Consider the following 20533-nt stretch of genomic DNA (forward strand, 5'->3'; position numbering starts at 1 on the left):
CAGAAGGATGGTTCAACACATGCAAATCGATCGATGTAATAATACACTAAATTTACAAAGTAAGTCATATGATCATATTAATAAATGTAGACAAAGCATTTGACAAGATCCAACATCCATTAATGATTAAAACATTCAATAAAACAGGTACAGAAGTACCTCACATAATAAAGACCAGTTCTGACAAACCCTCAGCCAATATCAGTCAATGGTGGAAAACTGACAGCTTTTCTTCTAAGATGAGGAATAAGAAAAAGATGCATCATTGTTATTCGCCATAGTATTGGAAGTCCTCGCCAGAGCAAATAGGCAAGAAAAATAAAAGGCATCCAAACTGGGAAGTCAAACTGTCCCTATTTGTAGATGGCATGATACTATATAGAAAACCCTAAAGATGCCACCATAAAATTATTAGAAAAAAAATAGTAATGTTGCAAGATACCAAATCAATACATATGTGAACATCTGATTTATGACAGATGGCATTACAGAGAGGAGAAGAAAGATGTGCTTCTCAATATGTAGGATTTGAACACTTGGTTATAGCCATTTGGGGGAAAATAAAGGAAATTGAATAGTGCATACACATATCAATTTTTGGTGGGTTAGACATTTAAATGCGTGTGTGTGTGTGTGCATGTAGATAGATAATGTAGAAAAATATTTTTATGACAATACGGTAGAAAAGGATTTATCAAGACACAAAATACAAACCATAAAAGAAAATATTTGGTAAGTCTGACTGCAGAAAAATTAAGAATGACTATTTATCAAAAGACGTAATAAGTAGAATGATAAACTACAACAAACAGAGAACTTTTTGCAGCACATTTATTCTACAAATGATTAGAACCCAGGACACATAAAGAACTCATGAATAAATAAGAAAAATACAAACTCAATGGAAATAGGGCAAAAGAGCCCAGCTGGTGTGGCTCAGTGGCTGAGCTTTGGCCCAGGACCAAGAGATCACTGGTTTGATTCCCGGTCAGGGCACATGACCAGGTTGCTGGCTTGGTGCAGGAGGCAGCCTATCAGTGATGTTTCTCTATCATTGATGTTTCTATCATACTACACCTCTCCCTTCTTCTCTCTCTAAAAAATTAATAAAATCATATAAAAATAAAAAAGGGACAAAAGATATAACAGGCATTTCCCAGAAAAGAAAACATGAATTGCCCATCAACACATAAAAAGACACTCAATCTCATCAGTAAACAGTGAAATGCAAATTGAGAAAAGAACCTTGACCAGAATGTCATACCTTATACAAAAATTAACTCAAAATGGATCACAGACTTAAATGTAAAACAAATCTATAAAGTTTAGAAAACATAGGAAACAATCTTCAGTATCTGGCAGGAGGCAGATTCTTAGCCATGTCATCAAAAGCATAATCAGTAAGAGAAAAAAAATCTGTGAACGGGACTTTATCAAAATTAAAAATGTTTGCTCTGTAAAATATGCTGTTTAGAGGATGAAAAAATAAGCTATTTGTAAACCAAAACCTTAAAAAAGGACTAGTATTTAGAATATATATTAAGAACTCATAAAACTCAACAGCAGTCCGGCAAGTGTAGTTCAGTGGTTTGGCATCAACCCATTCATCAGGAGGTCACGGTTCAATTTCCAGTCAGGACACACAGGAGGCAGCCCATCAGTGATTCTCTCTCTTCACTGATGTTTCTCTCTCTCTCTCCTCCCTTCCTCTCTGAAATAAATGAAAATATAATTTAAAAAACATAACAAAACTCAACAGTAAAAAAAATTTAAACAATCCAATTAGAAAATGGGCAAAAGACATGAACAGGTATTTCATGGAGTGAATAAGCATATAAAAAGATACACATTAGCCATTCTCTCAATGCAAATAAAAACCACAACGAGATGTCACAACATACCTACCAGAATGGCTAAAAGTGACAATACGACACGCTGGCAAGGATTCGGAGAAACTGGGTCACACACGTTGCGGGTGGAGATGTAAAATGGCGCAGCCACTCCGGAAGTTTGTCAATTTTTAAAAACAAAACATGCAATGACCATGTAATCTAGTGATTGTACTACTGGACATTTACCTCAGGGGAAGAAACCAACATTTACACAAAAACCTGTGATGAATGTTATAGCAGCTTTATTCGGGATAGCCAAAAACTGGAAACCACCCCCATGTCCGTAACTAGAACGAGCACACCACGGAAACCACGCAACCACGCAACCACCCGAGGGGACGAACGTAGGGCCCTGCAACCACCTGGATGAGTACCGGAGTACATGCTGAGAAAGCCCAATCCCAAACGGTTACAGGTTTTTCAACACCATTTATACATTCTTGAAATGACAAAACTGGAGATGACAAACAGATCAGGGGTTGCCAGGGATTAGGGATGGCGGCTGGGGGCGGGGGGTGTGGCTCTAAAAGGGTAGTTAGAGGGAGATGCTGATGGTAATGGGACAGTTGTGTGCAGGCTGTAGCGGCAGTCACACAAAGCTACACATGAGATGATATATAACAAACCATCCTCACTGCCCAGTGTCCATTCCTGGTTAGATACTGTATTATAACTAAGATGTAACCATGGAGGAAAGCAAGGTGAAGGGTACCTCTATCTTTGCAACTTCCTATGAATCTGTAATTTCAAAACAAATAGGTAGAAAAAAAAGTAATAGCTGTAAATTGGTACCCTGGAATGGATCCTGCAACTGAGAAAGGACATTAGAAAAACTGATAAAATCCATATTATAAAGTGTCATTTAGTTATTTTTGTACCAGTGTTAACTTTTAGTTTTGATAAAGGTACTGAGGTGATGTAAGATGTTAACATTAGGGGAAGCCAGATGAAGGGTACATGGACCTCTACTGTGAATCTAAAGTTATTTCAAAACTAAAATCCCGATGTCAGCCCCATTACAGCCTCGGTATGTTTAATTTGCCAGGTGATTCTAACTGCAGCCCAGGTGGGGAACCCTGTTCTGGAGAGAGGTGACTGTAAAGTACAGTTAAGTCCTCAATGTCGTCAGCAGGTTCTGCAACTTGCACAGGCAGACTGATACCAGCAAGCTCATCCGTAGGCACCCCGTCGGCATTATAGACACAGAATAACGACCTGACCGGCCGTTTCCCACCCCGGACTCTGCTCTTGGGGTGAATTCCTGGAGAACAGCTTCTCAGCAAGCAGGCCACCCTCTGACCTTCATTCCTGCTGATCCCAGATAAGGACCCAGATTCCTCTGAGAAAGGTTCCAGAAACCCTCCGTTCCCCCTCGCTCTAAGATCCTAGGTCCCTGTGCTGCCCGCTTCTGCGCAGCTGAACCGTGGACGGTAAATAAACAGGAAGGAAAAGACAAACAACCAAGAGAGAATCTTGTTGCTCCCGATTCTCTAGAACCCATAGCGAGGGACAGGAAACAGGCAAAAGCTTGAAATGTTTCAGAGACAGAAATCTCGTGTTTTTTTAAAAGAAAGGTGGCGGGGACCCACCTGGCCCTTATCCAACCCTCCCTCCCTCACGGCTCTCCACGCACTCACAGCCCCACAGCCCGCCCGCCCGCCGGAAGCCCGGGAGGAAGGCGTGAAATCCGTCTAGTAGCTGGTTCCTCTTCCTGGGATCTGACCATGAAGAAAGGATGGGGCGCAGCAGAAGAGCCCTTCCTCTCACACACGACCTCTCGTTAAAACACAGAACGTGGCCTGGGGGGGTGAGGACGGCTGGCAGCTACTCCGTGGCCGGGCTCTCCGTCCCCCAGGCCGACGAGTGGCGGGAGGCGCAGGCCCCGCCGTCCTGGGCCAGCGACTTGCTCGGGGCTCTGCCGGGTGAGCCAGCCACCTCCACGGGAGGGGCAGGACTAGTGGCACCAACTTGTGAGGAACTGTGCTTCCAGGCTTGGCACAAAGGACAGGCTGGGGCGTGCCGAGATGTGGCACTGTCGGGAAGCCGCCAAGTTCGCCATGACAAGGCCATGGGTTTGCATCCCCAGCCGACACTGGTGCTCTTGTTGCTCAGAAAGTGCTGCCAGCAGCTGCCGGTTGGCAGAGAAGCAAAGCGAGTACAGGCCGCGGCCACAGGAAGGCCGCGATCGTGCACTCACAACATGGCGTGGCCGTCACGGAGGAGGCTGGGCCCGGCCACGGAGAACGGTGTCCTTCCTTCCATCCCTTCGGAAGCAGGCCTGGAGGGCTGTGCCGCCGACCCCATTTCTAGAGGAGGCAGCCTGCAGGGGCTCCGGCCCTGCGCCGAGAAGGCCTCTAAAACGTGGCCGAGGGGGTGAGGGCGGCTGGGCTCTCTGCTTCCCCACGTGCTTGCCCACTCCCAGGCCTGGGCCGCCTGGCAAGCAGTTACACTCCTGGGTTCCGCCCAGGGCTCTCCTCCGCTGGGAGGCCGGGCCCACCGTGGTTGGACCCTAGAGGAAAGAGCGAAAGGAGAATTACTACCAGGACGGAAAGCGTGACGATCCTCTGGGGGACAGGAAGGGGCAGGGCAGGCAGAGGCGCCTCAGGGGTGTCGAGGCAGGCCTGGGAGTGACTAGCTAGGAAAACGGTCGGCCTGACGGCCTCACAGACACCACTTAGAGGACACGGTCATCACTGAGGCAGCAAAGCAGGGGCTGGGTTCCGGCCACAGGAGGCCGAGGCCATGTGCTGGGCAGGGGGAGCCTGCCCTGGAAGGGAGCTTTAGTTCCCACGGCGGGGCGGGGGGCCATGAGTCCTCCTGTCTCCAGAGAAATGAAATGAAAAGCAGCAGAAGGGACAGGGAGGGCCCGCGCACATGGAGAAATGCCCCCGGCCAGGGAAGCAGTTCAGAGCGCCTCCCAGCAGAGCTGGGGAAGGAGAGCCAAGCCAGGGGAAAGGGCAGGTATTTACCTTGGTGTTTTCTTAAAACAAAAAACGCTCACTAATCCAGTCAATTATCAACTGCAGTTTCCAAATGTGCCAAAGAGGGAAAGGTGTACGGGGTAGGCTGGAGAGAGCAGAGAGAAAGAGAGGAGAAGCTATGGAGCCGAACCCGCAGAGCCTCCGCCCGCAGCACCCAGGAGACGGGCACTTGCGGGGCAGGAGCCCAGGCAGAGGCATGCGCTCTGCGTCCGGCTGCTTGGAACAGAGGGTCAGGGAACACGGAGTCTTCAGTGAACTTTCCCTTGAAAGTCCAGTTCTGTGAATGCTGAATGTGGAGGAGGTACTGTGAAATGCAGGTCAGGGGTCAGAAAACTATTTCTGTAAAAGGTTAGTTCTGCCCTAACCAGTCTAGCTCGGTGGATAGAGCTAGACTGCCTGCGGACTGAAGGGTCTTGGGTTCGATTCCGGTCAAGGGCACATGCCTGGGTTGGGGGCTCGATCCCCAGAAGGGGGCGTGCAGGAGGCAGCCAATCAATCATTCTTTCTTATCATTTATGTTTTTCTCTCTGTCCCTCTCCCTTCCTCTCTGAAATCAATTAAAATATATATATATATTTTTAAAAAGGCCAGTACTTTAAGGTTTTGCAGGTCACATGGCCTCTGTGACAATTTGACTCCACTATTGTAGCTCAAAGGCTGCCACATACAATCTGTGAACAGGTGGGTCCCAATAAAACTTTATATATGCCCTGGCCGGTGTGGTTCAATTAGTTGAGCATCGTCCCATGCACCAAAAGGTTGCCAGTTCGATTCCTGGTCAGGGTACATGCCTGGGATGTCGGGGGCATGCGGAGGCAACCAATCGATGTTTCTCTTTCTCTCTCTCCCTCCCTCTCAAAAATCACTAAAAACATATTTAAAAAACAAAACACAACTTTATTTACAAGAACAGGCAAAGGGCCAGATCCAACCCTCTGTCCACTTTACCGACCCTGCTATACAGTAGTCAAAAATCACCGTGCTTCTGAGCGTGTTCTCTGGGAGTGGTTCTGACCGCACTCCTGAAGCAGTGCACATGACACCTCCATGCGTGGAGTGACAGTGACAGTCAGCCCTCCAGGGTAGCAGAGGCCACAGCAAGACGCCAGAGAACCAAGGCCAGGAGCAGAAGGACAGTGGGTGCGCCTCATGGGGGCGATGTCAGCGCATTCAGGAGGAAACGGCCCCCAATATGACTACAGAGCAGGACGGTGTCCGATACAAAGGGGACATGACGCATAGGCCCACCATAAGTTACTCCCTGAGGGGATTGACTACGAGCAGCAAAAGCCAGAAAAGGACTTAAAAAACCTCTGGAAATGCAGCAAAAGATGAAATGAAGAGAAAACCATTCTTCTTAGACTTAAGTCTATACTCTGAACACGACACACACAGTCTGTGTAGCAGATGGGGCCAGGAAAGGCTCCCACACAAGAAAACCAAAACCAAAGGCTCCATAAAAAACTTGTTCTGAGACCCAAGTCTAGTAGGACAGTGTAAACAAGGGGATGTCACAAAATCAAAGGCCGTCCCAGGAGCTCACCAGCCCCCGAGGTGGCGTGGGTGTTCATTTGGGAGGGACCCTGGGCAGCCCACATGCTGGACTGAAGCAGCGCACCCCACCCAACGCCCTTTCCCAACACCCCGGGGGGGGGGCACTGGCCAAGCCAGCAACCCGGCCCAGGGTGGGTTTGCTATCCCTTGCACCTGCACCTCACGGCTCAGAAAGTATCTTTGTATTATAGCACGACCTGAGCAGGCAGAGCTGTTATCTGTGAGGCACCACAGGCCCCAAGCCTCCGAATGTTCATCTGGAAAATGAGCGTAACTACCCGTCTCCAACCTCAGGGACAGGGTCTCAGATGAGTCAGGACCAGTGAAGTGCAGAGCTCAGGGTCCCCACTGCGGGGCGAGGCCAGCATTTCCGCCCGCGGCCTTGGGAAGCCGGGCACTTCTCGAGGGAGGCCACGCCCTGGAGCGTCTCTGACCCCAACCCAGGAGGAGCTCAGAGTAAAGGAACCTTCTTGATTAACAAGGGCAAGGTTCCCAGATGCTGCCACTCCTCCCACAGCCCCTCTCCACCGGCTCCTCTGCACCCGCCCTCCTCACCTGGGGAGGGTGGGGTCTGCCACCTCACATCACAAAGCTGTGCCTCCAACACAAGCTTCTTGCGCAGAGGAGCCCAGGGCGGATGCGAGCGCCGGGGCCTTTCTAGCTGGATGTGCGCACCAGCCACCCGCCTTCGGAGCCAGGCCCACCGGTACCCAAAGCCTCACTCTCTGGGTGACCTCACCCTAGTCCTAAATGACCACATCTGAATGTGATCTTATTCTCACTCAATAACTATCCCCTAAGTCAACCACCCTAACAGGCTCTCAAGAGGAAATGCTCACTTCATATACTCAAGTGCGTGCTGGTCTACAGAGCTCGGGGTCATCCAAGCTATTAAAAACAGCAAGAAGAGAGGCCGGGGAGAAAGGGGAGGAAGAGAGAAGAACGCAGGGCAGAGAGCCGGTGTGTGCGCGCACCAGCAGCAAGGCCCGGAAGGGTGCGTGCCTTCTGGGTCGACGTGCAGAATGTGGCCTCTGGGCTCACCTGCTGCTGCGGCCGTCCTGTCACCGAGGAGCCGGGTCTGGCTGCCTGGGATGACCTGGAGGTCCAAGCTCTCAGGGGACGGTGGGAGGTTCTGGGCTCGGCTGGCCAGGAGTGCATTGAGGTACTGTAGCCGCGTGACCTGGAGGACAGAACGCATTACGGAGCAGGTGAAGCGCCTGCTCATACCACCCCCTCCTGCCCACAAGCCCTGAACCAGGTGGGAGAGTCACACTGGGCAGGATGAGGAGAAAGGAAGAACCACAGGCTAAGGGCAATCAAGCACCGTGTCTTCAAGACCAGAAGGAAATGGGTGCCTCGGCCAGAGCAGCAGCAGTCAGAGGAGGCAGAGCCAGTTCAAGGTTGGCTCTGGGACATCTCAGACCAACTTCCTAGGAATTTACTCTCAATTCACACAAACTGGTGACCAGGTGGTCTAACCTTTGGGGACACAAAGCTGGTTAGAGGCCAGAACCAATGAGCAGTCCAAACCTTGATGAACTGCAGGTCAGAGAGGGCCCTCACGGTGTAGTCAGGACAATACGTGGAGAGGCGGGTGCCATCAGCTGGCTCGGGCTGCGGGTCATGGCAGAGGGACTGGAGCGAGGACACTGGGGACTGGTGAACTAGGGAGAGGAACAAGCAGTCATGGGAAGCCCTGCTGGGAGCCGGGCAGCCCACCGTGGTGGGGACAACTGCACAGCCTCCAGAGCCACCCCACAGTCACACCGGGAGGGACTATGGCAAACAGCTTCCTCCAGGGAAAGGTGTCACAGGGATGGGAGGGGGCAGCCAAGACGAGCCCTGAAAAAACACTGCCCCTTCCCGCACGACCCCGAGAGGAGAAAGTCCAGCAGGTCCTGAAGCAGACCACCCTGTAGGGGCCGAGCGCTGGAGGGAGAAAAGGGCAGAATCCTGGTCCTAGGGACCCAGCCACAGCAGAGGGAGAGCCTCAGCCAGCCCAGTCTTCACCCGGGGGTGGGGCTGCAGCTCACCTGAGGATGGGGCTGTCAGGGCAGACAAGCCATAGTAGGTGAACGCCCCGTTCTCGAACTTCAGGCCCTCCTTCCCGATCTCCACCTCAACCCTGCCCTGGGAGGTGGAGAGAAACATGCGCACACGTTACGTTTCCTGCCGGAAGGAAGCGCAGCAGAAAGCACCCACTCTGATTACGCAGGGGTGTACCTAGATGTGCCTCCCTCTCTCAGACCCTTCCCTGCTTTCCGACCAGGTGGGGGCCTGGCCCGGGCTCCTGTTACCTGCAGGATGAGGATGAAGTAATCCACCGGCTGGCTGCGCTGGTACAGGTAATGGTGTGCAGCCAGGCGGTTGCTCTGGTCAAACCTCACCTCCTGGTTGACGCTGGGGTGCCTCAGCAGGTGCAACAGGACCTTCTCGGAGATTCGCAATGGGCTGAACACATCCACCTCTGCCCACGGCAGAGAGAAGAGAGTGTCCACTGGGCCCTAAGCGGCCAGCGTAACCACACCAACGCCTGCTGCCCACCTGGAATCTCCTGGCTGGCCCTCGAGCCGAGTCCCCTCCCCAACACAAGAGGACCTGGCAGCCACACACACCACCGCAAGGCTTCCTGGTGGAGGCTCGCCCAGGTGGCAGCAGCCTGGCCCTGCTTTTGGATGTTGGGTGGAGCAGAGCAGTCCCCTGGGTGACCTGAGAGTGTCCAGCAGGGTGTCTCTGCTGCCAGGACAGCCAGGAGGAGCACAGAGGTGCTACTGGACATGCTCCTGCTTACTGGGATGGGGAGGCAGGGGCTGCCCCAGGATCTCCTGACACCCAGGACTGGTAAGCAAGAGAGTGGGGACAAGAACCACCCTTCATCCTCACCTCGAGAAAGGAAGCGCTGGGTGGCCAAGAGCAGCTGAGGCGAGATTTTCACTTTATACTCATTGTCAGACACCTTGAACAAGGAGAATTCCTCTTTCCGCCTGAGAGGGACACTGAGAGCAGCGGGCTTCTTCCTCACCGTGGTGTCTCCTGGGATGGTGAGCAGAAGGCAGCTTAGGCACCCACAGCCCTCCCACCAACGTGACTAAACCAAGGGGCATGTTGCCTGCACCCCTCCACAAGCCAGGGGGCTCCTGGGAGACACCTCGGAGCCCCCAGGACACACCCTTGGATGGTGCCCGGTTGTCATTCCCACCACACAGTAATCCTGGTGCTCAAGGACAGACAGCTAGAGGCCTACATGCAGCCACACCCGAGAAAGTACCTCTCCTGGGAGGCGGGAGAAGATAATGCTGACAAGACTGACAGAAGCAAAGTGACAGGCACTTATGGTCATTAGAAGACCACTCGCCGGAAAGCAGGCATTGGAGGACCCCTGGTGCTAGCCGGTGGCAGCTCACTAGTAGCTCTGAGCCTGGAGCAGCCCAAGGAATGAAACTAAAGATGCTGCAGGATGGGACGCATCACGGGCAAAGCAGTTCTCCTGACAGCACACACAGGCGGGTGGCCTGTGTCCCAAGTGCCATGGGAGGCCCCAGCCACTGAGCAAGGGCCCCATGTCCATCCTGCAGACCTGTCACCATCCTAAGAGGCAGATGCTCCTAAGACACAACCACGGGCCCCAGGGACACGTTCTGGGAAGACCCTCTTAGTAAAGGACAGGTTCTTAGTAAAGAACAAGTTTGAGGAGACACTGTACAAACCACATGAGAAGCAAAAGGAGTGAGGAGGAGAGAGGCTTGGAAACGCCCATAAGGACAGAGGCCCTCAGATGGAAGAAACAAGCGGCGCCCCAGCAAGCGCTGGAGCTGCAAGGCCATGGGTGGACGGGCGCCATGGCTCTGCCCCCCCAGAAGGGGGCTCTCCTGTGAGGGGCAACACTGGTCCACGCAGGGGACGAACGGGGGGAACAGCTCGGCATGCCCTGGAACTGAAGCACACACCTCAGGGAGCCCCAGGCCGGCTGAGCCGAAAAGCTGCCAGGAGGCGAGACTCACGGTAGTCCTCGGACTCGTCCAGGATCTCGGACTTGATGATCTCCTCAATGACGTCCTCCAGGGTGACCAGGCCCAGGACCTCGTAGAAGGGGTCCCCTTCCCCCTCGTTGTTCACCTTCTGCACGATGGCCAGGTGGGACTTCCCTAGAGGAGGGGACGTGCCTGTGACAGGGTTCCACCCTGCATAAGCCCGCAGGGCAGATGCTGATGTTTGTGTCCCTAAGACCCACCAAGCACTGGGTGTGACTTTTCTGGGTTTTGTGTTGTTTTTTTAAATATATTTTTATTGATTTCAGAGAGGAAGGTGGGGAGAGAGAGATAGAAACATCAATGAGGAGACAGAATCATCTATTGGCTGCCTCCTGCATGCCCCCTACTGGGGAATCGAGCCTACAACTGCTAGAGGCTAATTCCAGCAGGTCATAAATGCAAGTTCATCAAAAGGTTGATGAACCTTGGGGCTTCAGCAGGGCTGAAAATCTACCTGCTGCTGAACAGCTGAGGGCAGTTCCCCCAACCTGATAATCTTTTACTGTTTACCAAACCTTACCTTTGATATGTATATCTGCTTTGCTATAGGGCAAAATGTGGGAATAAAAAGCCCCGGGGTCCGGAGATTTGGGGAACTTAGTTATTAGAACTAAGCCTCCTCTGGCTCCCCCCAAAATGCCTTCCAAATTCATATTTCTTCTCTAACCTCTTTATTAATGTATGCACAGCCCCTTTTCCAGATTTCTTGAACCCTGGCAGATGTTGAGAAAGACCCCAGCATACAACCCCAGCATGGGTCCTTGACAGGAATCGAACCCGGGACCCTTTAGTCCACAGGCCAATGGTCTATCCACTGAGCCAAACCAGCTAGAGCTGGGTTCTTACTGAAGATTCTCAACATGCTCATGAGGACTGGCCTCACCTCACATGGGAGGAACCCGAACCCAAGACACTGCACTCCCCGGCACAAGGCCCCCCAAGCTGGAGTCAGCCCCAGGTCTGTGCAGCTCATGCTGTCAATGTGGCTTCGCCATGAATGCATCAGATAAACTGCGGACACAAGGCACCAACTCCAGAAATGGAGGCTCCCCAGGACAGCTAAGTGGAGTCGAGAGAGGACCTCCAGTCTGACCCTCCTCGGGACGATTTCCCAGTTCTGAAAGCTGCCCTTCTTTCCAGAAGCCCAGGTCTATGAAGGTTATCCAGGGGATCTGTGTGGGAACTTCCCCTTCCTCTTCTTTCTGTTACCTGCCTATCTGTTTAATAAGGAAATGTAAACTTGAAAAAAATCCCACACTTTCCGAGTGTCGGGCGAGCTGGGAAAACGTCAGGAGCTCACTCTGCCTTAGCTAAGTGCTCTTCATCCATAAAACTGTACACATGCACCAGAGAACACAATGCCAGCCACACAGGGAATTTCAAATTTTTGAGTAGCTACATTAAAAAAAAAAGACTCTGGTGAAATAAACTGATACTCTATTGTTTTAAGCCAATATAGCTAAAATGCCACTTTGACATGCAATCAATATACATTAATAGATGTTTTGCTTTTTTGTGCGAGTCTTTGAAGTCTGCTGTGTGTCTGTCTGCATTTATAGCACATCTCAGTTCAGACTAGTTACCTCTCCAGAGTTCGGGAGCCACACATGGGTGGTGGCAACTGGGCTGTGCAGGTCCTGGGCCCAGAGCAGACTGATCTCCACCACGCCCTTCTCTGTTCCTAGTGAAAACGGCTGGCCTGGGGGGAAAGCTGGCCTGGGCTTGCATGTAAAGAGGGTACTTGCTTCAAGAATCTTTTGGTAAAGCAAGAAGTCAAGTTCCCTTCTTTGTGTGAATCATCCTTTCTATACCTTGGGTTTAATCACAATTCTATATATTGAGTTTAGAAACATGCTCTGTGGATCTCTATTAGGCATGCGTGCCCCATTCCTGCAGCATCCATGCCCCCCAACCCCCAACCCCCAACCCCCGGGTCTGGACCTCTGCCCCAAAGCTGGATGGAATGCAAATGTGAAGATTCAAGCAAAAGCTATCTATCTACCTATATCTATCTATCTATCATCTATCTATCTATCTATCATCTATCTATCTATCTATCTATCTATCTATCTATCTATCTATCTATCTATCTAAAAGGCTAATATGCAAAGTGTCCCCTACGGAGTCTCACCAGGAGACCAGGAGTTCGATTGCTCACTATGACGTGCGCTGACCGCCAAGGGGTGGCGCAAAATGAAGGAAGGCCCTGGCCAGCAGCCAGAAGGCCCTGATCGCCGGCCAGGCCTAGGGACCTTACCCATGAACGAATTTCATGCACCGGGCCTCTAGTTACTGTATTATTATTAGAAGAAAACCACTAGCAGGATGATCAAGAAAGGAATGAGGCTGTAAAAGAATAAAAAGATAACACTTGCTGTAGCTCATCAAACCTCAGATGCCATCAATTGTGAGCACAGCCTGACTGCAGTGGGTTAAGCAGCAGGATTCAATGCTCACCCTGTGCTGGACACCAAGGGCTTTACTCACTAACTTACCAAGTCCTCTGACACCTTTCTGCGGCAGACAGTACTATTATCCCCACTTATAGTTCACAGAGAAAATGAGGCTGAGGGAGGTCCAATAACCCGTCCAAGAGCAAAACCAGGATTCAAACGCAAGCAGCTGGCTCCCGAGTCCATTCTCTTCACCACCACGCCCTACTGGCTGTCACTGAATCTGAGAAAGCCCTCCCCTTGGTGACTCCCACGGGCCTTCTAAAGAAAAGAAAGCATTGTTTTCTTTTCACCTCGAGGATGCTCTCATATGCTCAATAATTAAAGGTGGAAATGACTATATTACATTGCCTCACCCCCAGAGGAAAAGCCAGGGGACCCCGGAGAAGAATCTGCTTGTTCCTGATGAGACGGCACTGAAGGGGTCGGCTGCTTTCGGCCCCTTGGGATTTGTGGTGGGAATGGCTCACACCAAAGGCAGGCGCCATTTCTCGAAGGGCCAGGGGACCCTGCCACATGACATCAATGTCAGGCCAGATCAGGGCACACCACTCTGGCAGCAGCCTTCTCGGGCTCTGAAACCAGATCCCAGGCTCTGGGGGCCTCTGAGATCGCAGAAGACCCACCTTGGCTCCCTTCTCCCAGGAGTCACTGGCTTTGGCTGGCTACCTGCAGGATGGACTGACTTCTCCTTTGCCTTCAAACATCTATGAAATGGGCACAAGTTTCTCAGTGGCCTGCCACATGGAAGACCCCCTCAAACAGTGGCCAGGTGACTTCCTCTCAAGACAACTCTGAAGGGGTCCACCAGAAGGCCACCGTGAGGAAGCAGTAGAAGGACACAGAGAAAGGGCAGCTGGAGGGATTGGGTTTATTTTTCATCCGAGAGGATAAAATACCCAGCAAATATGGGCCCTGCTGGCTGGCTGCAAACCTGGCATCGGCCCTGGCACCGGGCCAGAGCCACAGCCAGAGGCAGATGGTGCATCTCACAGCGGGGTCCAGAAAGCCCTGGGAGAGCGCCACTGTTCAATCTTCGCTAGTTGTTTAGTCGGCAGGCACAAGCGTGCTCCTAAGCCATGTGAATGCTCGAGGGCTCTTCTGGAACGCCTAGCTTCTAGGATATTCTTAAAAACGCATTTGGAGTTTAGACTTCTCTGCCTTCCCTCTTTTGCTTTTAAAGTCACTATGTGAATCTGTCCTGCGAGAAGGGACATTACTAACACTCCCCATGGCAGGTCTGACTCCTCAGAGCTGTGGCTTCTGACAGTGAACCCGAACTCGGACCCTTTAAAGCAGAAACTAACAAACGCACCCATCCTGACCCCTCCTCTGGCTGAACGCCCCTGCATCGTCTCAGCGGGGTGGACACGGAAGCAGGGACTGATGGCTTTAAAGGAAATACAGCCCGAGAGCACTCACTCTTCCTGGTGATCTTTGCACAAAATAATCGGTGCCGACTGAAGTCTCCTCACGGGGAAGGTGACTTTCCGAGACGATAAAGTCCCAGAGAGACGGCTCTGGAAGCAGGACAGGAACAGGGGCTGGAATGGTAGCTGCCAAGATGCCGAAGACTCCAGCTTGAGGGAATGCAGAGGCACCGCCACCTCACACACCTGACAGAGGCGGGACGGGGACCAAACTCGAACACCTCAGGCACCATCAAGGCTACAACATGCTGTGCTCACAGGGGTTATGCCAGAAAGGATTCTAATGAGGAAAAGTAAAGACATCCACCAAAGAACTGCCTGGCACAAGAAGCAGAGAAAGCTCCAGGATGTCACAGAAACGATGTGGTCATTCTGCCCTGAGAATGGCCCTCTCTCACCACAGGAGGAAGGCAGGGGAGGGAAGCGCTCCCCACTCAGCCTCAATCACCTCCAGGAGTAGCAGCAGTGGTCAGCAGGCAGCTACCGGGTCAGCATCAGGCTGCATGAAACCCGCGTGGCTCTCCACAGCTGCTCTGGGGCCACCACCCAGCACAGGAGTGGCCGGCACAGTGGCCATCCCTCTCTCCTGGCTCCTTTCCAACATCTACACCTAAACCCACCCGACTCGCCCATCTTAATCCCAGCCATTTCCTCCCAGCCACTGCTCTCTAGCCACACCTCCCAGAAGCTCTTCATAACCTGTCTTATCTCTCATGCCCTGCTCACTCCATCTGTTACCCCACACCATGGCTTGCTGGATCCTCTCCTCATCACTCGCCTTCCCTTGGTGAGTGGTCTCTTTCCCTGGCTTCCAGATGTTCCAAGCTGCTGGCTCTCCTCAACAGCCTCTCTGCTGCCCTCCCCAGACATGCTTGTGCCCCTCAGGGTTAGGCTCTCTGCTCCCCTAATGTGGTTGAGGGACCACTTCTACACCCAGAATCAGACCTTCACCTCCACTCAGGTCCTTCCAATTTCACGTCACCTGTCCCCTAGGACTTGGCCTCTGGCCACTGCACAAATTCCAAAGTCCAGAACAAACGCCTCACCCAGCCCCTCACCTCCCTGCAACCCAGGTCTCATCCCCAGCTCCTCCCTCTTGCTGGAAAGCCCCTGACAACCACAAAACCTTCCCAATTCTACCTCCAAATGCCCTCTTGGGTCTCCTCCCTAGGCCCCATTCAGCCCGCCATCCTCTCTCCTCTGTGCCCTTGCCCTCCCCCCCCCCCCCCCCCCACTGGTCTCCACACCAGTCATGGTGAGATGCTCTGCTCACAAGCATGACCCTGTGTCAAGTCCAGCCTCCCCGCCGTCTCAAGCTGGGAGGCAGCAGGGGCAGGAAGGAATAAACCCTCCCAACTGACTCCAGGGCCACCGCATAGACTACACCGGCCCAGATGGAGTACTTACCACCAGGAGGTAAGTCTGGCCCCTACCCGGGGGCTCCCCACCCCTGAGAGGGGCTGAATGACCACTTTCTCGGAAGGCAGCTGGGAGCACCCATGAGATTCTCTAGCAGAGCAGTCGGAGCTACCCATCAAGCCTCCGGTCCAACGGGAGGCACAGCAGTAACATTAACTGCCAAACTAGGCAACACCCAGGCCTCCCACAAGGATGAAAGGCAAGGACGAAAGGCAAGGACGCACAGGAGCGCCCAGTACTGTCTGGCATACGGCAGTGCTAACACAGGAGCAACAGGGTCAGTTCCACACAGCCCTGCATCCCTGCTCCCTGTCCCCCTGCCTTCAACGTCAGGGGCTCCCAGCACCTCACGGCTGCCACGAAGATCAGGGGGCTTTACTCACTTCCCAGCCTCACATTACACAGCCTTTAGGATCAAGCCGACCCAGAATTCTGGGGTGTCCCCCGTGCCCACCCTGCAGTTCAGGTCTGAGAAGCTTGGCTGGCAGCGAGGAGCAGCCACGCGCTAAGGAGCACATCGCGCTGGCCCTGGAAAGGACTACAGGGCAGCCCACACCTTCACACTCGGGGGGTAGGTTTTGGCTTTTACCTGCAACCTAAGAGCTGCTCAGATACAGCAAGGTGAAAGAGAGAGTAAAATGTGTAGTTACAGGAGAACCTGAAAGACCTTACGGGAGTTTTCTAAAGACAGCTGACGGGGAGACTAAATCAGTATCCATGAAGTGGTTTCTGGCAAAATCAAAGTGGACATTCCATCCACACCTGCGGAAAGGGATTTGTCAATCACTCCTTTTCTGTAATCAGGAAGGCAGCAGCCCCTCAGTGACCTGAACACCACCTGGAAACATCACTGGCAGGGCTAATTTCACGTTACAGGCTCATTGCTCTTCACAGATGTTGCGTTTCTGACAAATGGAAGGCAAGACCCTCCACCAGCAAAAACATTAAGACTGGCTTTATTGCGGTGGTCTGGAACTGAGCCCACAATATCTCCGAGGTGTGCTCGTACATGAAGGCAAATAATAGGTATCTGGAGACACGTTTTTTCTACATTTTTTAGTTTCTATCCGAGAGTTTGGTTGTGCTACAAACCCCAAACCCATAAAAATGACCTGGAGAGGTAAAGAGCTGGGGGTTGGCATCTAGTGGACATACCTCCCAGAATTGGGGGCCTCCCAGGAAAAGACCCGGTTTGCTCTCTATAGCGCCGTCACCCTCTGAACGACAGTCTTTAAGTGATATTTCAGAGCTGCAAGGCCATCATCTTCTTTAAAAGAGCACTTAGAGGGCCCACTGCCCTCCACAGGGCTGGGACCCCTCACCCCTTTCTAGGGAAGACCGAAGGCCGTCAGGTCCCCTCCGCGATTCCCAGACCTTACCTCGCTTGAACTCCTCCAACACGGCGTCCAGCTTGGTGTCGTTGAAGACAAAGTGGAGCGGGTGGTTGTAGAAGCGGGTGATGGTGCTGAGCGGCGTGCAGTCCTCGGGGTCCACGAAGGCCAAGTCCTTGAGGTAGAGCATGTCCACGATATTGGAGCGCTCCTCCTCGTACACGGGGATGCGCGTGTGGCCGCTCTGCATGATGCTGGCCAGGACGCCGAAGTCCAGCACGGTGCTGGCGTCCAGCATGAAGCAGTCCTCCAGCGGAGTGAGCACCTCCTCCACCGTCCGGTAGCGCAGCACGCCCTTGCTGAGGTCGCTGTAGGGATCGCCGCCACCTCGTGCCAGCTCCAGCACGCGCTCGCGCAGCCGCCCGGGTCGTGCCGCCAGCTCCAGCAGCTGACCCACCGGCAAGGCCACGGGCAGGGTGAGCAACACGGCCAGGCGGCTGAGCGCCAGAGCGCGCGGGGCCAGCGCCAGCGTCCAGCGTCCGCTCACGGCGGCGGGCAGCACCTCGGCCACCAGGAACGCGAGCCCTGCACTGCCCAGCACGGCGGGCACAGCGCGCTGGCCGGCCGCGCGATACAGCAGCACCGCCAGCGCCGCCTGTGCCAGGCAGGCTAGCAGCAGCAGCGCGCTCAGGGAGTAGCTGGCCCAACGCCGCGCCGACTCCAGACCCCGCGCCGCCGCGCGCTCCGCCTCCGACCCGTTCTCGCGCAGCACCTGCACCTCAGCTGGTGCCAACACCAGCGCGCTCAGCTGCAGGCCCCGTGCCAGCGCTGCCAGCGCCAGCAGCCCCGCAGCCCCCAGGCCAAGCGCCCAGGGCGGCACCGCCTCCTGGAACGCGGCCGCGACGCTTGGCTCCGCGCGCACGGCCTCAGCGCGCAGGCGCAGCAACGCATGCCACTCGCCCGCGGGGGCCGCCGCCGCCGCCGTCTCCCCAGTTGCAGCGCCGCCCGGCTCCCCGCGCACAGCCAGCAGCGCCGAGTGTGGGTGCTCAGCCTCGGCGCGCAGGCGTAGCAGCGCGCGCCACTCGCCTGTCGGGGCCGCCGCCGCCTCCCCGGGCGCCGCGGCCGGTCCGCCCTCGGGGCAGCCCGCACCCTCGGGGGCCGCCCAGGACCAGGAGCTGTTCCCGAAGCCCGAGCCAAAGAGGCGCAAGCGGAAGGTGGCCTCAGGCACGGCCGGCACCTCCCCTCCGCGCGCCCACGCCGCTCCCGCGGACCCGGCCTGCTCCAGGCAAATGCCCAGCACCCGTGGACCCTGCGCCACCTCCCCCGCGGCGTGACCCAGACAGAGCGCGGCCAGCAGCCAGCCCAGCCGCCCCGCCGCCGCTGCTGCTGCTGCCGCCATCGCCCGCTGCCCGTCCCGGGCCCTGCGCAGCCTACCTCCGCCTCCGCCGGCCAATAGGCGCCGGCCTCGCACTCCCCCCGCCAATGGGAGACGCGTGGGGGCGGGCCTAGGGTCGGGCTAGGCTGCGCCAGGGCGTAAACAAGTGGCGCGGGCCGGGGCGGGGCGGGGCGGGGCGGGGCTGGCGGCCCCGGGAAGGGGGGTGGGGCGCGGTGCTCGGGAGGCCGTGGTCCGGGCTGCGGAGGCCCGCCTGAGCTCTGACAAGTGCCTGGCTGGCGAGCGGCCGCAAGCGGGGGTCTCGGTGTAGGGAGACCTGTCGCTTTCTGAGGAAAGGGCCTGGGAATGCCGACTGTAGGCCGGGAGGGTGAAGGGGAGTCCGAGGCTGGGCTCCGTGAAGCTAAGGTCGGGAAGATGCTTGATGATGGCTTCTGACCCCGCGCTAGTCCCGGGAACGGAGACAGCTCTTGCAGGAAAGGAGGGAAACACAGGAGATCACCCCCCTGGGACCTTCGCCGCTGCTTCATGTTATTTTCCAGGAGAAAAGTCGAAGCATCACTCGGCGGATGTTGGGTTCCAACGCGACCTGCCTAATATCGCGCCACCCTCCCAGGTCGCCACCCAGGCACATTCGGAGACCGTCAGCCCACCGGTAGTTCTTCCTCGGCCTTAGGCTCCCTGAGGAAGGACCTATCAATCATTTTATTGGGAAACCTTTGGACAGACAGTTGGAGCTATTTGGATCACACAAATGGTTATTTGACTGTCAATATCCAAAGACAACAAGTCCAGCACAGCCCTAGCCGGTGGCTCAATTGGTTGGAGCATCGTCCTGTACACCAAAGGTTTCGGTTCAATTCCCATCAGGGCGCACACCCAGGTTGTGGGTTCAGTTCCCGACTGCACTTCGGGAGGCAATCAATAGATGTTTCTCTCTCTCCTCCTTCCTCTCCCTCCCCTCCCCTCCCCTCCTCTCCCCTTCCCTTCCCCTCTCTCTCTCTCTCTCTCTCTCTCTCTCTATATATATATATATATATATAATTTCTCAGGCAAGGATGAAAAGAATATATTAGACAGCTTATATTTATAGTTTGTTTTTGTTTTTTTAAGAATCCAGCACAGGGTAAAGCTGCTCACGGAGTGCTTTCCTGCTAACAGTAAAGGCTTCCACTGTGCTTCAGGTCCCTCGTTGACCCTCCCTGGGCCATTTTCATTACTGGTCGCTTGGTTCAAAACATTTCCATGTTTTATCCAAATATTTGAGTTTTAAACCCATAGCTACTGTGACTTAACTGGCTAATTCCTGCTTGCTTCTGGTCTGCAAATGTCACTTCCTCCAGCTGGTCTTCCTCCACCATCTAGACTAGGTTGAGTCAAGGTTATGAGAGCTAGGTGCTGCTCCCCCAGAGCGTCCAATACTCACCTATGGTGGTAAGTTCACTCATTCAATAAGTATTTCCTGTATTGAGTGCCTGCAATGTACCAGGTCCTGTTCTAGTGTTGGGACTATCCTATCTAATAATAGACAAACATGGTAATTAACCATACCTCCTCTACACTTCCCATTGCCTGGCTAATCAGGGCAATATGCAGATTAACTGCCAACCAAGATGGCGGCCAGCAGCCAGGCAGCTGAAGCAAACATGAGGCTTGCTTGCTCCAGTGATGGAGGAAGCCAAGGTTCCCCGCCTGCCGAAGCCGGGATCTGAGCTGAACTCTAAGAAACAATGTTACAATTACAGAAGCTAAACAAACCCCAGATACCTGCTTTCAGCCATCAGAGCTGGAGTGAGCAGGACCGCAACAGTGTTTCAATTATAGAAGCCAAACAAACCCCAGATACCTGCTTTCAGCAGCCGAGGTCTCAGAGCTGAAGCCGGGCCTCAGAGCTAAAGCCGGCTCTCAGCTCCAGTGACAGCTATAGAAGGTAAATAAATCCCAGAATAAAAAAAAAGAAAAAAAGGAGAGGTTGGGAGATTCAGTTGCAGGCTTGGCCTGTCTGAAAATGGCCCTCAGCCCCTCATCCAGACTGGCCAGGCACCCCAGTGG

The 20533-nt window shown here is 53.9% G+C and overlaps 1 protein-coding gene across 3 annotated transcripts; it reads right to left on the reverse strand.

The window, feature by feature from the left end:
• Window positions 1–2112: 2112 nt before the first annotated feature.
• Window positions 2113–18533, reverse strand: CNNM3 (cyclin and CBS domain divalent metal cation transport mediator 3). Of its 3 annotated transcripts, XM_036302238.1 has the most exons (9): window positions 17140–18533; window positions 10429–10572; window positions 9311–9460; window positions 8725–8894; window positions 8461–8557; window positions 7958–8091; window positions 7469–7607; window positions 4862–4958; window positions 2113–4401 (listed from the first exon to the last, which is right to left on the reverse strand). In XM_036302238.1, exons 1-8 carry the CDS (start codon window positions 18488–18490, stop codon window positions 4909–4911), a joined length of 2235 nt encoding a protein of 744 aa, XP_036158131.1. In that variant the 5' UTR covers window positions 18491–18533; the 3' UTR covers window positions 2113–4401; window positions 4862–4908. The 3 variants fall into 3 exon arrangements, with proteins under 3 accessions (XP_036158131.1, XP_036158130.1, XP_036158132.1); XM_036302237.1 differs by lacking the exon at window positions 4862–4958; XM_036302239.1 differs by lacking the exons at window positions 4862–4958; window positions 10429–10572.
• Window positions 18534–20533: the final 2000 nt, after the last annotated feature.

The sequence above is a fragment of the Myotis myotis genome, unplaced genomic scaffold, assembly GCF_014108235.1.
Source record: "Myotis myotis isolate mMyoMyo1 unplaced genomic scaffold, mMyoMyo1.p scaffold_m19_p_30, whole genome shotgun sequence".
Taxonomy (NCBI): Eukaryota; Metazoa; Chordata; class Mammalia; order Chiroptera; family Vespertilionidae; genus Myotis; species Myotis myotis.